The sequence below is a fragment of the Carya illinoinensis genome, chromosome 4 (genome assembly GCF_018687715.1).
Source record: "Carya illinoinensis cultivar Pawnee chromosome 4, C.illinoinensisPawnee_v1, whole genome shotgun sequence".
Taxonomy (NCBI): domain Eukaryota; kingdom Viridiplantae; phylum Streptophyta; class Magnoliopsida; order Fagales; family Juglandaceae; genus Carya; species Carya illinoinensis.
This window is the reverse complement of record NC_056755.1, coordinates 9,898,465-9,912,084: the sequence shown is the minus strand read 5'-3', so window position 1 is coordinate 9,912,084 and position 13,620 is coordinate 9,898,465. Positions and strand designations below refer to the sequence as shown.

General features: G+C 36.3%; 1 protein-coding gene across 2 annotated transcripts; it reads left to right on the top strand.

Annotated features, from left to right (window-relative positions):
• Window positions 1-6,571: 6,571 nt before the first annotated feature.
• LOC122307362 (26S proteasome non-ATPase regulatory subunit 12 homolog A) lies at window positions 6,572-13,368 on the top strand. 2 transcript variants are annotated; one of them, XM_043120216.1, is made up of 12 exons: window positions 6,572-6,734; window positions 6,835-7,029; window positions 9,554-9,661; window positions 9,762-9,866; window positions 10,004-10,060; window positions 10,170-10,366; window positions 11,629-11,728; window positions 11,797-11,909; window positions 12,022-12,175; window positions 12,357-12,434; window positions 12,741-12,982; window positions 13,168-13,368. In XM_043120216.1, exons 1-11 carry the CDS (start codon window positions 6,732-6,734, stop codon window positions 12,957-12,959), a joined length of 1,329 nt encoding a protein of 442 aa, XP_042976150.1. In that variant the 5' UTR covers window positions 6,572-6,731; the 3' UTR covers window positions 12,960-12,982; window positions 13,168-13,368. The 2 variants fall into 2 exon arrangements, with proteins under 2 accessions (XP_042976150.1, XP_042976149.1); XM_043120215.1 differs by having other exon boundaries at window positions 13,069-13,368.
• Window positions 13,369-13,620: the final 252 nt, after the last annotated feature.

Below are 13,620 nucleotides of genomic sequence, written 5' to 3'. Positions count from 1 at the left end.
CGATTTGATTTGATTTGAATTTATTTTATTTAATTCCATTTGATTTGATTTGGTTTGATTTTATTTTATTTGAATTGCAAGTATGTTGTTTATTTGTTTTATTTATTTTGTTTTAAGTTGTTTTGTTTTGTTTTGTCCGGAGTTAAAGTGTGGTTGAGGATTGTGCTATGGCAGGAGGACGGTACTATTGAGAATGTCGTTGATAGGAAAAAAAATACTTAGAGAAGTAGGGTTGAATTTTATAGAGGTGGGTTACTTTTATAATATTGTGGGTAGAAGGGAACGACATGGATTAGGCAATTTCTTGAGAGTAGGAATGTAAGTTGCAACTAAGGAGGGGAGTTAGCTTTAAGTCGCTTAAGATGGTTGAGGTCTTAGGTTTTGTAGAATTTATATAATGAAGCTATAGAATAGGAGAGTGTAGGTTCAATGAACTTTAAGGATTGGTTTAAGATAATTTTATCTAAGGTTTGAGGCCTTATAGATTTTAGGAAATAAGATTTTGGTAATTAAGGTTTTAGGTTCGACAAGCTTTAGGGGAAATAATTAAATTTCAAGTTTTAAATTTCGCTAATTCGGATGAACAATTTGGTGGCAATTGGGGTTTTAAAATTTACAAGTTTTAAGGTGAATGTTTTGGATTAAAGCCATCAATCTCGAGGATTTCAGAAAATGATTTATTATCCGTTAATGTATTAGATTTTAAAAGCTTTGTGAGCCGATTGTTCTATTATGGGGTGTAAGCTCATTGATCTTAGAAATTTTAGAAATTATTCTTATTTGATTTAAGGTTTTAGAATTGCAGAGTTGAAGGACCAATTTATAATAAGAGTTGAGTTCTTAATTTTACAGACTTGGGGTGCTAGTTTGATCCACTCTGGAGAGTATTTAGTTTGCAACCATTAAAATGAGATTGATCAAAGTTTAGTTAATAATATGAAATTTTTCTGGGGTACATTTCTTTGAGAATGGAAGGTAATGATTTAGCTCATATACTTTTTTGAGGATTGTAGATATTGACTTAGTTTAGAAAATGACTATTGTTAACTCGAGGTTGTAGTAATCGATTTTAGGAAATGATTTTTGTCGATTCGGAAGAAATAGATCCATTGAGGTTTTGGAAGCAATAGTTTAATTGTTGATATTGAATTCGATTGAAGTTGAGACCTTATGTTCTAGAGACTTTTGGGAACGGATTATTAGCAGGTTTAAGGTCATTTTCAGTACAAAGCTTTAAGCGATAACTATTTGCTGATGTTAAGGGTATAAGTTAAGCAGATATAGGAATGATTCATGTTGATTTGCGGATATAAGTCCAGATGATGGAAATAGTAGTAATGGATTACTTGTACGTTGGAATGACTATTGGTTTCGGCTAAGGACGTATGAGATTGACACGTGATAGTGGTGAATCGATTGGAGCGTTCAGTCGAAGCGTGTTAGTCAATGGAATGTGGGTTGGCAATAATTGTTATAGCTCGAGGTTATAGTGACAAGTTTTAGGATTGATTCATACCGAGTTGAGGATAATAGATGATGCAGGTTTTGGGAAATGAAATTTTGTTTATTTTGAGGATAAGGTACGGATGTTGGAAATGGAAGTGATGGATCACTTATACGTTAGAATGATTATTGATCTTAGCTAAGGGTACATGAGATCCATTTATAGTGGTGGTGAGGGTGTATGGATTTCGGAGAGTACAAATCCTAGTCTCTTTTTGGCTTGAGAGAAGTGGCTTTGGTGAGTACTGAAGTGGATTACATGTGATAGTATTAAATTCAATAGATTTTAACTTCGAGTTCTTAGTGAGTTGATCGGAGTGTACAGTTGAAGTGGGTTACCAATTGGAGTGATGGTTGGCATTTATTGTGGAGACTATCTTCAAGAATTAATTGTGACTTGAGGTCACACAAGAATTTAAATTTTGAGGCTATACTTTCCTTTGGAGTTTGAGTGTCCAGTTGGGAGAATTATATACATTTTATTTAACTTGAAGAGAGATTGTTGAGTCACCATGTGTAGTGGATAATAAAATCTTGAAAGTGGAAGTTTGGGAATCAACAGTGATTAGCCTAAATAGGTACGTAAGGTAATAAGCAGTAGAAGTCAGGAGGGTAGTGCCATAGTTTTGATGGATTGGAGGTTTGAATAGCATGGCCTATCTTGAGATTTAATTTTGTATGCAATTGAAGGAAATAGTCGTGCTAATATTAGGGTTATGAGAATAGAAGTAGGTAAGTGAGTTTATAAGAAGGGTTTATTAAGGTTATCGTGAATTTAATCGTGGTTTGTAGTGAATTTAGTTATCTCTAAATTAGACGATATTCAGAATTTAGGTGATGATCTTGAAAGTGCAAGTTGTTAGGTAGGAGTTATAGGTGCTTTATTAGTTGGTCGGGACGGATTCGAGCCCTATGTTCTTTATCTTAGATGAGATTGGCGTATTTTGAGATAATGATACTTGTTTTTAATTTGGAAGGTTGCAATTGATTGATATCGTCTTCTTTTTGATGATCATGGGTGTCGTTGTGGAATTTTGATTTAGTTAAGGTAGCTAGAGATAATTGAGGAAATAGGAGTGATAGTTCATGATTAGGTGTGCTGATTTTGAGTAATTAGTGATGACTTAAAATTTCGAGAAGGTGCTTGTAATTGGAGAGTAATATTTTGTTTGGGCAAATTATGTTTATTAATGGTTTATTTTGGAAGTGACTATTCGGTTACCAAGATATAGTATACAATGAAAGTTTCGATGATATAGCATGAAGGTTGATTGAGGTTAATACAATTCATTCTAAGAAGTAATAATTTTTAGAATTTTATTGGGTGTGGTTTTGAAGTTCTTGACGATATGGTTATTCCGGTTTACGTGGCTGCTTTAGGAGTTCTAGACGTGATGCCTCACTGGGAGACTAGTATGAATATGATGAAATTGCTTTAGGAGTATAATTGGAGAGATCTTTACTCATACTTGTGTGGAAATGGCTGATGGTATGATTTTTTCAAGTATACTCTGAGTTGCGTAGTGTATCCTACTTGGCGCTGATATTGATCTCACAAATTTCGAGGACGAAATTTATTTTAAGGGGGCAGGATGTGACACCCCGTTTTTACGTGTATTTTCACTGAAGGAATATTTTAATTTAATTAATATAATAGTTCTTTTATTTTAAATTATCGAATTTTAATTGGATTTTAATTGCTGTTTAATTTAAATTGCTGTTTAATTTATTTTAGCTTGTCTTTGGATTTAAAATTAAATAGTTTGTTTTTACTAGTTAATTATTATATTTTAGCTTTACGTTGTGTTTAAAATATTTTCTTAGTTTTATTGCTTTTAAACTTTTTTTCGTTGGATCAGTTGTTGGACTCCAGAGGTGAGGATTGGACCTCATTTCTTTTCTTTTCTTTTTCTTTTTCCCTTTTTCCTTTTCTTTTCTTCTTTTCTTTCTTTTCTTCTTTTTTTCTTCTTCTTTTTCTTCCCGTTTTCCCCCTCTCCCCGTGCGCAGCTCCTCTCTTTTCTCATTCTCGTCGCCGCCACTTTGACCGGCCAGTTCTCCACCGTCCGGCCACCGTTTAGTGCACCGCCACCACCATTCTCTTCCCCTTCCACCAGAGATCATGCCCACCAATTTTCAGAGCCATCAGACCAGCCGTTAGCCTTCGAGAGCCGCCGGAAGTCGCTGCACCTGCTCTATTTTTGCCCCTGTCGCCGATTACTTTTGCAGCCCAGAACCGCCGCTCGCCGGCGGTGTGGCCTACACCACCCACCCAGTTTTCTTCTCCTCTCACCGGTGAACACCCCCACCAAGTTTCACCTCCATCCAAGCCACCGTTAGCCAACACGAGCTCCTCCAAGCCATACGGTTTTTCACCGTTTCCGGCGCCGTCGCACCACCTCCGGCCACCATCTCTTCACAGCTTCTTCCCCTACCTCTTGCCGACCTAAACCACCCATTTCCGGCCTCGATCCGTTGCCGAAGCAGCTCCCATGAGCTCAACTCCGTTCAGCCCCTTTTTGGCCTTCAACCGCCATTTCCACCACCACCCACGACCAAAACTCATTTTCCTTAGTTTCATAAATATCTCAAGGCCATTCTCTATCAATCCCGAGCCTTGGTTTGTCCCCGTTCAAAAGTGGGTATTTTACAACCCACGGCCACAGTGTAAATTACACTGTTACGTTGCTTTTCCTCCGCCGTTTGCAACGTCGCGAGCTTTCAAAAAATTTCATATAGCGCTGTAAGTATTTTTCAAACTCTACTTTTAGATTTAAATATATTTTGCTCTTACAATAAATTATTGCTGCTGGTTGGTTGATTCCGGACTGAGTCCGAGGAGTTCGGGGGTCGGATGGATTGAGGACGGAGTGCTTGGTTTGGGTTGTTTGTGATTGCTTGATTTATTTGAGCCATGAGGCGTGAGTTGCATTTTGTGTATATGTGCATTTTATTCATTTGAGAAAATCCCGTTTTATTGGCGTAAATAGTTTTTTGGTGCGTGTGTTACACGAGCCCAAGCTGGGATGGATTATTATCTCGGTGGAGCTCTTCTGGTCACTTGGGAGTGGATAATACTGAGTGACATCCCCTGGGTTGTTGCAGGACGACGACCGGATCGCACGATACGGTAACGCTGTTGTGTCGACTCCGTGATCCCTAGAGTGGCGGGGACTAGAGGATGGCCTGGCCAGGTACGCGCAAGACACGAGTCTTGGCATCGCTCGTTTAGGTGTCACATGAGTAGTCGTTACCTGCGGTGTGGCACAGAGCCAGGGTATGTGGGTGATCCCTAGGGGAGATCATGATGCATGCATAACCGGATGGTTTTTATGGTTTTCGGATGTGGGCCATTTTCTGGAAAAATGGCGATGCTTGGTTTCCGAGGTTTTTGATCCATTTTCTGGGAAAATGGTGGTTTGGGCCATTATCTAGGATAATGGCGAGGCTTGGTTTTAAGGATATGTTTTTGGGCCAAATGGGTTTTTGGCGTGCGTGATAAAATTATGGTTTTACGGGACATGTGCATTGGCTTTTCTTGCATACATGTTGTTTGAGTTCTATATGTTTTTATCTAGTAGTATTTGGATTTTACTTACCTGCGGTACCATTTTTGGTTCCGTAGATTTTGGTGCAGAGTACGAGGAGGAGGATGAGGCTGAGCCCGAGAATGCGGCTCTGCCGGAGTTCTAAGTTGGTTTATGTTTTGTATTTGGCTTTTGAACTGTATTTGTATTATGTAATATTTTATTTATGTATGTTTTAAACATCTTGTATTATATTAAGAAAAATTATGGTACTTAATTATATGACTTTCGTTATCCGCTGCGTTTCCTTTTGCACATTTGTTGCTCTTACACATACTTGGCACTCGTCTTAGAGTGGTAACCCGGGTTGTCATCATCCGGACGTCTCGATTTCCCCATGTCCGTGCGTGGGGATTTGGGGGCGTCACAATTTGATACCCCGCGGTACCGTTTTATAGTACCGTATCTTTTGATGCAGATGATGAAGTAGAGCATAAGTCCGTCGAATGAGTGATATGAGGTCACTTTCTTATGTGTTGGGATTTGTTTTCTACTTTTAGATATTGTATTTTAGTTTATTTATATTTTCTTTAGATAACTGTAATTTTTTTTTAAATGCTTATATTTAAGTGAATTTGTATTTAACAATTCTGATACTTAATTGATTAATTTTAATGTATCCACTGCGTCTTTAATTTTACACGTATTATATGTGCACACACTTAACACTTGTCGTTAGGGTACGTAACCCATGTTGTCATTATCTTAACGCCTTGATTTCTGCATTTTCATACATGGAAGTTTGGGGCATCACATTATTAGTCTATGAAAATCAATAGATCTACCAAATTAAAAATAAAAGCATCTAATTTATCCGTCCACCTATCTAGATTGCCTATTGGAAACAAACAAATTGAAGAAATGATTTGTACAAGCTCCAAATAGATAAGTTTTATATAAATTCTTAAAAAAAAAAAAAAAGACTTCACTTTATGAAAATTAAAAATATAAAAAAATTATTTTTTATTAATAGAATCTATTTTTTATAAAATACTTTTATAAAATTTGTCTATTTAAAATATATGTAATATATTAGATTTATTTTATACTAAAAGTAATTTTATAATCTAACGTATTGTATCAAGTCATGTCAGTTTATAGAATTATTTTTATATAGATCTTTTGTGTCTAAATTATTTCTCTTTTATTAAATAAGAAATGACATTTATTATCATTAAATAATTATTTATCAAATAGTTTTTAATCATCTAATTATAAAAAATTAACTATATTTTATTTAAAAGAATGACAAATCTTATTTAATAGAATAAGAGTATAGAATATATAATTATTTTTAACAAACGAGTTTTCATGCATAGAAATGAATTTACGTACCCATCTAAATATTAATATTATTATGATTATATTTAAATTTTAAATTAATATTATTTTTATTAAAATTTAACTTTTAAACTAATTACATTAGATTATCCAATACGCATATTAATACCTAGATTCTCTTACAAGTAATTTTTACTTTAACAAATATGTACACTGACAACACAAATAGATTGAAAAGCAGGGATACGAGAGGAAAACTCCTTTCGTGTTCTTCAAACAATTGCTTTCATTTTCTCGGCCTCTCTCCTTCCTCACTCTTTTTCTCTCAGCTAGGGTTTCGATCAGAATTTCGGAACAATTTCAATGGTAATCTCTTTTGCCAAGATCTGAATTTCAATCTTGCTTAAACTCTTTCGGTTGATTCTGAAGCTTCTGTTTTTTCATACGATTCTTTGAAAATTCTCAGGAAGGCGGAGGCAATCTAGAGGCAGCGATAGAGCAATTGCTGAATGTGGAGAAGCAGATGAGGCTGGCCGGTGATGTGGCTGGCACCAAAAAGGCTGTCACCGACATTCTTCAGCTTTGCTTTGAAGCACGAGCCTGGAAGACCCTCAACGATCAGATTGTTCTCTTGTCGAAGCGCCGGGGTCAGCTTAAGCAGGTTATTAAGGAATTTGTAGGAATTGTATCTGTGGTTGATTTGTCAGTCCGGTTTAAAATTATTTGCGTTCTTTTCGTTTGCTAGTGTAGTGGGTATTTGATGATTTGGTCTTGGAACCGGTAGTTTGTTCGAATCTTGTGTGTTTGATCTGGGCTTTTGCTGCTCTTCTAATTGTGAGCAGGGTTTTGGTTGTTTTCATAGTGTTTAGTTTCCCTTTGTTGGTGATTGATGAGATTTGGTTATGTTACTAAAGTTTTGTGTGCTTAGTTAAGGATTCTGGGTTGCAATCGTCTTTTCAGGTGCTTTTTGTTCAATTATTCAGTTGACGCTTTCGGAGACTGGGATTTTATGTACAAAAATATGAAATAATAAGTTGGTCCGACAGATTTCAAGCTATTCGGTTGATTGGTCCTACGTATTGATTCATGTTCTTTTTCTCCCCCATTTATTTGAAATTGTATGGCATTCTAAAATTAGTTGCAACATTTTGGAGTTTTGACTGTTTAGGCAGGGAAAAACATTTTTAAAAAAATACCTGTTTTGTTACGCATTGTTTTGAATGAACGTACCTGTCTGTCTATGTTTGCAAGTATAAGTTGTCATGTCTGATTGAATCAACTTGAGCAAATAATAACACGTCAATAACTTGACCAATACGTGTTAGTTTGAATTTTTATACTCCCCATGCGCTGCTATGGATCATAAAAAGATATGGAATACTGACCACAATGGCATAATATTAGTTTTTTTTATAGGTAAAAGAAGTTTTATTGATCCACGTAAATAGGTAAAACCTGAGTGCACAAGAAGTATACAAGAAAGAGTCTAATTACTAAACTACGTGCTACTGATAGTAGCATACAAGTCTTAAAGTCATTAGGACTTGTTCCGTTCAAAACAATAGAAGAGGCCCAAAGCAACAAAGTATGAAAGAAAAAGTCTCTAAAACTATCCGGGGAATGTTCCCTATCATCAAAACAACGGTCATTTCTTTCGTCCCATGTGCACCATATTAGACATAAAGGTACCATCTTGCATACATGTTGTGACAATTGCTGGTGGATTGTACGGAATGATCAAAAGAGAAAAATAGAAATCGATACAGAGATTTAACATGTTTCGGCGATGTGCCTATATCCACAGGGAGCGAGCGGTGCGAAATTCACTATCAGTCAATTAGGGTTACATAATGTGTATTTATACTAACCCTAGACGTACGGACATATTTAAGAAAATTACTAAAATATCCCCGTACCATACCGCAGGGGTGTTGCCCCCCGCTCCCCCAACCTAATCAACATCCCAAACAAAATATCAATCCCAAAAGGCAAATACTGTCTCTCCGCTATGCTACACCCTGCCATATGTCTACTTTCAGTGTATGAGCCATATATTTCAACAATACAGCTGCGATCTGGCGATTGCCTCTAATCCCTCGCCAACAAGACAATAAATCTATCACCCTCCTAGGCATGGCCTATGCGATATCAAGTCTCAAGAAGATTTCATCCCACAATACCTTAACTACTTCGCAATGAAGAAGAAGGTGGTCCGCTAATTCACTGTTTCATTTGCACATGTAGCACCAATCCATTATGTAGAATCTGCGCTTTCGTAACTTGTCAATTGTTAAGAATTTACCATGTGAAGCCACCCAACCGAAGAAAACAACTTTGAGAGGAACATTGCTCCTCCAAATGTTCTTCCAAGGGAAGTCATTGAAGGAATAGGTCGACAAGGCTATGTGGTATGAACGAACTGAAAATTTCTTGTTCCCTGTGCAGGTCCAGAGTAATCTATCTTCCCTTCCTACCCTTAGCTTCAGCGCATTTAACACTCTGTAGAAATCAGTGATGTCTCCCATGTCCCAATCCTGTGCAGCTCTAGTGAATCTCACAAACCAAGTAATGGAGTCAACAGTACTGCACATATTATTAGCCACTGAAGAGCCTTGATCAAACGCAATCCTATAAAGAAAAGGGGAAAGCGTTTTTCAAAGCAACATCTCCACACCATATATCATGCCAAAATTTGATCCATGTGCCCCTTTCCACCTCAAACCTGCAGTTGCCTAGAAAATCATCCCAGTCATTCTGGATAATTTTCCAAACTCCCACACCATAAGCCCCTCTTACTTAGTTAGAATGGCATCGTGGTTCATTGCATTGATAATGAAAAAAGGAATGCCTAGGTGTACTTTTGCACGCGGTCATATGATCCCATGTGTAGATGCATGGACTTGTACCTATGTATAGCATAAATCCAAGTGAATTTGCATGCCCTAGATATTGACTACTTTGAGCTTCATTCTATTTGTCATAGTTTCTCATAGAGTTTCAGTTATTTGCACGTAAGTTGAAATGTTGAATATGAAGATAATTTGAGTAGCAAGTCACAATTTGAAATGTAGCCAAGGGTTATTTGGACTTTATTGTTCGCTCTGCTTTTTGTATATTTCTGTTTTCCAAACACAAAGATTTTATGATCAAATAGTTTTCTCACAGGGCCTACTGTTCTTGAACAGGCTGTAACTGCAATGGTGCAGCAAGCAATGCAGTATATAGATGAGACACCAGATCTTGAAACTCGTGTAGAGCTCATTAAAACGCTAAATAATGTATCTGCCGGGAAGGTAAACATATGCTGATAAGTTTCATGCCTGTAACCAAATATATATTTTAGACATGATATGTTTCATGTACTTCGTTCAAATAAGATTCATTATTATTCAGATATATGTTGAAATTGAAAGAGCGCGGTTGATCAAGAAACTCGCAAAGATTAAGGAGGAACAGGGTCTTATAGCTGAAGCTGCGGATTTGATGCAAGAAATTGCGGTAAATTTATGCTATCTAATATGGTGATGGTGTTCTTTGATGCTCTATTCTGGCATAACAGATAGATTCAGGTTCATTTGGTGAGATCTGCATTTTTTTACTGTACACCCATTTGACTATCAAGCTTTTCATTGCAGGTGGAAACTTTTGGTGCCATGGCAAAAACTGAGAAAATTGCATTCATTCTCGAGCAAGTATGTGCCTTTTTTATTTTCCCTCTTTTAACAAGGGTATGGATACATCTCTTTTGTTTATTTACTGATTATGATTGCGTGTTACTTGTTTGATAATATAATTTCCCAGGTACGTCTGTGCTTAGACCGCCAGGATTATGTTCGTGCTCAAATATTGTCGAGGAAGATTAGTCCTAGGGTTTTTGATGCTGATACTTCAAAAGAAAAGAAGAAGCCAAAAGAAGGTGACAATGTTGTTGAAGAGCCTCCTGCTGATATACCATCTTTACTGGAGTTGAAGCGGATCTACTATGAATTAATGATAAGGTAGCTAACATTGCTTCGCACATTTTCTTTCTTCCCTGTAACTTTTGTTTATTCTTGCTATGACTTTCTTGTCCATGATTGGACTTAGTTTCTCTTGCAAATCTTTCTTGAAGTTTATATGATAGGCATTCTCCTTGTATGTGATTACCAAAAATCTCTATTTGGTGCTAAATTTTTTATCTTTTTTTGGCGAAAGTATTTTGTACCGTAAAATTTTTTTTCATATAAAAGCTTTTCCAAAATTTTCTTTTGTGGAATTGATGTGCAATCTTTTTAGAAAAAATTTCTTGGGAGAAGTTGAATTAATACTTATTCCAGAAAATCAAATAGCTTTTTGACTTTGAAATGATCAATGGAAAATATCTTCTATCAAATTGGTACTCATTGTACAACTTGCCTGAAAGTATACCTGCCACTGCTTTCTATAGACTCAAATAGATGTTTGACTTTGACATGATTGGTGGAAAATACCTTATATTATTCTGATACTACTTGTACCACTTGACTGCAATTATACTTACGTTTTTTTTGTTTGATAAGTAAGAATCTTTATTGATCCTCATAATTAGGCAAAGCCCAAGTACACAGGTAGTATACAAGAGAGGAGTACCTAACTACAGCCGACAAACTAGAAAAAGAAGCATAAAATACAATTATACTTACTGTTGCCACATTAGAGACCTAACTGTTGCCACGTTTTTCCCTTCATTTGGAGCATCTGGTACTGTTGTTTGTTTCTACAACAGTATCAGACTGATTAGTTGGTTGTAGCAGCACTAGTTACTTACATCAACTGCTACAACACAGTTTCTAATTTGGTTTTAAACATTTCGATTTCTAGTAAGCTAAACTTTTCTGCTGATCAGGAAAAACAAGTAAGCAAGATACAATTTTCTGGTTTTTAACATTTATGTTGTGTTCATTGTGATTATGATGATTTGTGGTTACTCTAAGAAGCAATATTTTATTATTGTTAGTGTTGGATTGATTTTGGGTGAGAAGAAGACAAACTATGACGTAAATGTGTCAGTGTCATTCAATGGCCTATGGGATCATAAAAGTACTTCTCTAACCAGACTTGTGCCAGAACATGTCAATATTGATGTTGTGGAACAATGTCCAAAATGCTTACAATATACTTTTCCTAGAATTGATTTTGGACAACCATCTTTATTGATGGTGCTTGATGGGTGGTGATATTGTTATTCTTTTATTGCAGAAGAAAACAGATACCTTACACCAATGTTTCATCATCTTTGTAGGTACCATACCCATAATAATGATTACCTTGAGATTTGTCGTTGCTATAAGGCAATTTACGACATTCCATCGGTCAAAGAAAACCCAGTGCAGTGGACTCCGGTAAAGCTCTTATATTTCAGATCGTCCTTAGTGCTGTTAGTCTCTCCCTGACATTGTTCTTCTCGTAGGTCCTGAGGAAAATCTGTTGGTACTTAGTTCTCTCGCCACATGATCCAATGCAGTCAAGCCTTCTTAATTCTACCCTGGAGGATAAGAATCTCTCTGAGATTCCAAATTTCAGGTATGCCTTTTTATTTTCCTTATAGTTGTTGTTATGTTTTCCTCTGGTTTACTTGTTCAGTATCTGTTGTTAGTATTGGTTGATGGAGGCTCTGTTTGATGTTATGCTATAGGTTGCTATTAAAACAACTGGTTACAATGGAGGTCATCCAATGGACGTCTCTTTGGAATACATACAAGGATGAGTTTGAGAATGAAAAGAGCATGCTTGGAGGAAATTTAGGTGACAAAGCAGCGGAAGACCTTAGACAGAGAATTATTGAACATGTAAGTTTCACTCATCAAGAAAAGAAAAAAAAAAAAATTGCACATGTAAGTTTTAAGTGGCTGACGGGACAATTATTTAGTTACCTTCTTTTTCATATGCGACCATTCAATTCATTAGCAACTTGTTTGATGCCTTTTCCACTGATAAAAAATTTTGCAACTTATTTGATGCTTTTTCCAGAATATTCTTGTTGTTTCAAAGTATTATTCAAGGATCACCTTGAAGAGACTTGCAGAACTGTTGTGCCTCAGTATCCAGGTTTGTTAATGAAATTTTAGAGAGTTACATTTAATTCTTTAATCCTGAAATGCTAATCGACATTTTATGACACTTAAATCTTTTTGTTGGTTGCATGCCTTAAGCAACATTATTATTTTATTTATTTATCTGCTTAGTATATCAACTGGCAAAATTCAATTCATATGTTGTGGCGTTCTTCTTTCTCTCTCCTATTTGATCAATGTCGCAATCTGATGCCATGGTTCTATAAATTCAAATTTTACATTTCTTCTTCAATGCAATTTCTGTAAGCGTGAGGCGTAGGAATGTTTTTCCCTAATTTAGGAAGCTGAGAAGCATCTTTCGGAGATGGTTGTGTCCAAGGCACTTGTGGCAAAAATAGACCGGCCAATGGGAGTTGTCTGTTTCCAAACGGCAAAGGATAGCAACGACATCCTTAACTCGTGGTCAATGAACTTGGAAAAGTTGCTTGATCTTGTTGAGAAGAGTTGCCACCAAATACACAAAGAAACCATGGTTCACAAAGCTGCTCTGAAAGTGTGAAAAATATACTTCACTAATTGCTGGTAGAACTCTCTCTCTCTCTCTCTCTCTCTCTCTTACTTATAAATCCTTAGAATACAAAAAACAGATGAAATAACATTTATTTCAGGTGACTCCGCTGCACGATCATTCTTTACGGGTTGCTCAAATTAAGCTGTCTTTTCATGAACTAAAGTGCTCAGATAGAGATTGATTTTCACCTTTGCAGACCGGGTTGATCAGGCACGCATTTATCAGGTTTTTTCTGCACAAGTTATTTGATCAGAACTAGGGAACTTGGATATGCTTCTGAAACTGAAAGTGACTTTGTTTGTATACTACTACCAGCACGTACCTTGCCACTGACTAATGATGGGAACCTAAATGGGCTTGTTTCTAGCGATGGAAAGAAATTGAGTGCTTCACTTTATATGTTTGTTTTCTTTTTGAATTTTTTTCTTTTTATATGCATTTTTGGAGATTAGCTATCTTCCATCTCTAGATTGGTTATATGATCAGAGTACCTCTTTTCCCATATGGGAGCTTCCGAGTTCAATGAATGCAGAACATTCAGTTAATATAAATGAATGGAGGCACGAGCGCTTCATTCATTCTGCAAAAATGCTTGATCAACTATATGAATTATTGAATTGAGAAAGATGAGAATGATCGGCTGAGCCTC

Coding starts and splice junctions, on each gene's coding strand:
- LOC122307362 (XM_043120216.1), top strand. Junction 10,061..10,169: donor TTGCATTCATTCTCGAGCAA/GTATGTGCCTTT, acceptor ATAATTTCCCAG/GTACGTCTGTGCTTAGACCG. Junction 11,729..11,796: donor ACCCAGTGCAGTGGACTCCG/GTAAAGCTCTTA, acceptor TTCTTCTCGTAG/GTCCTGAGGAAAATCTGTTG.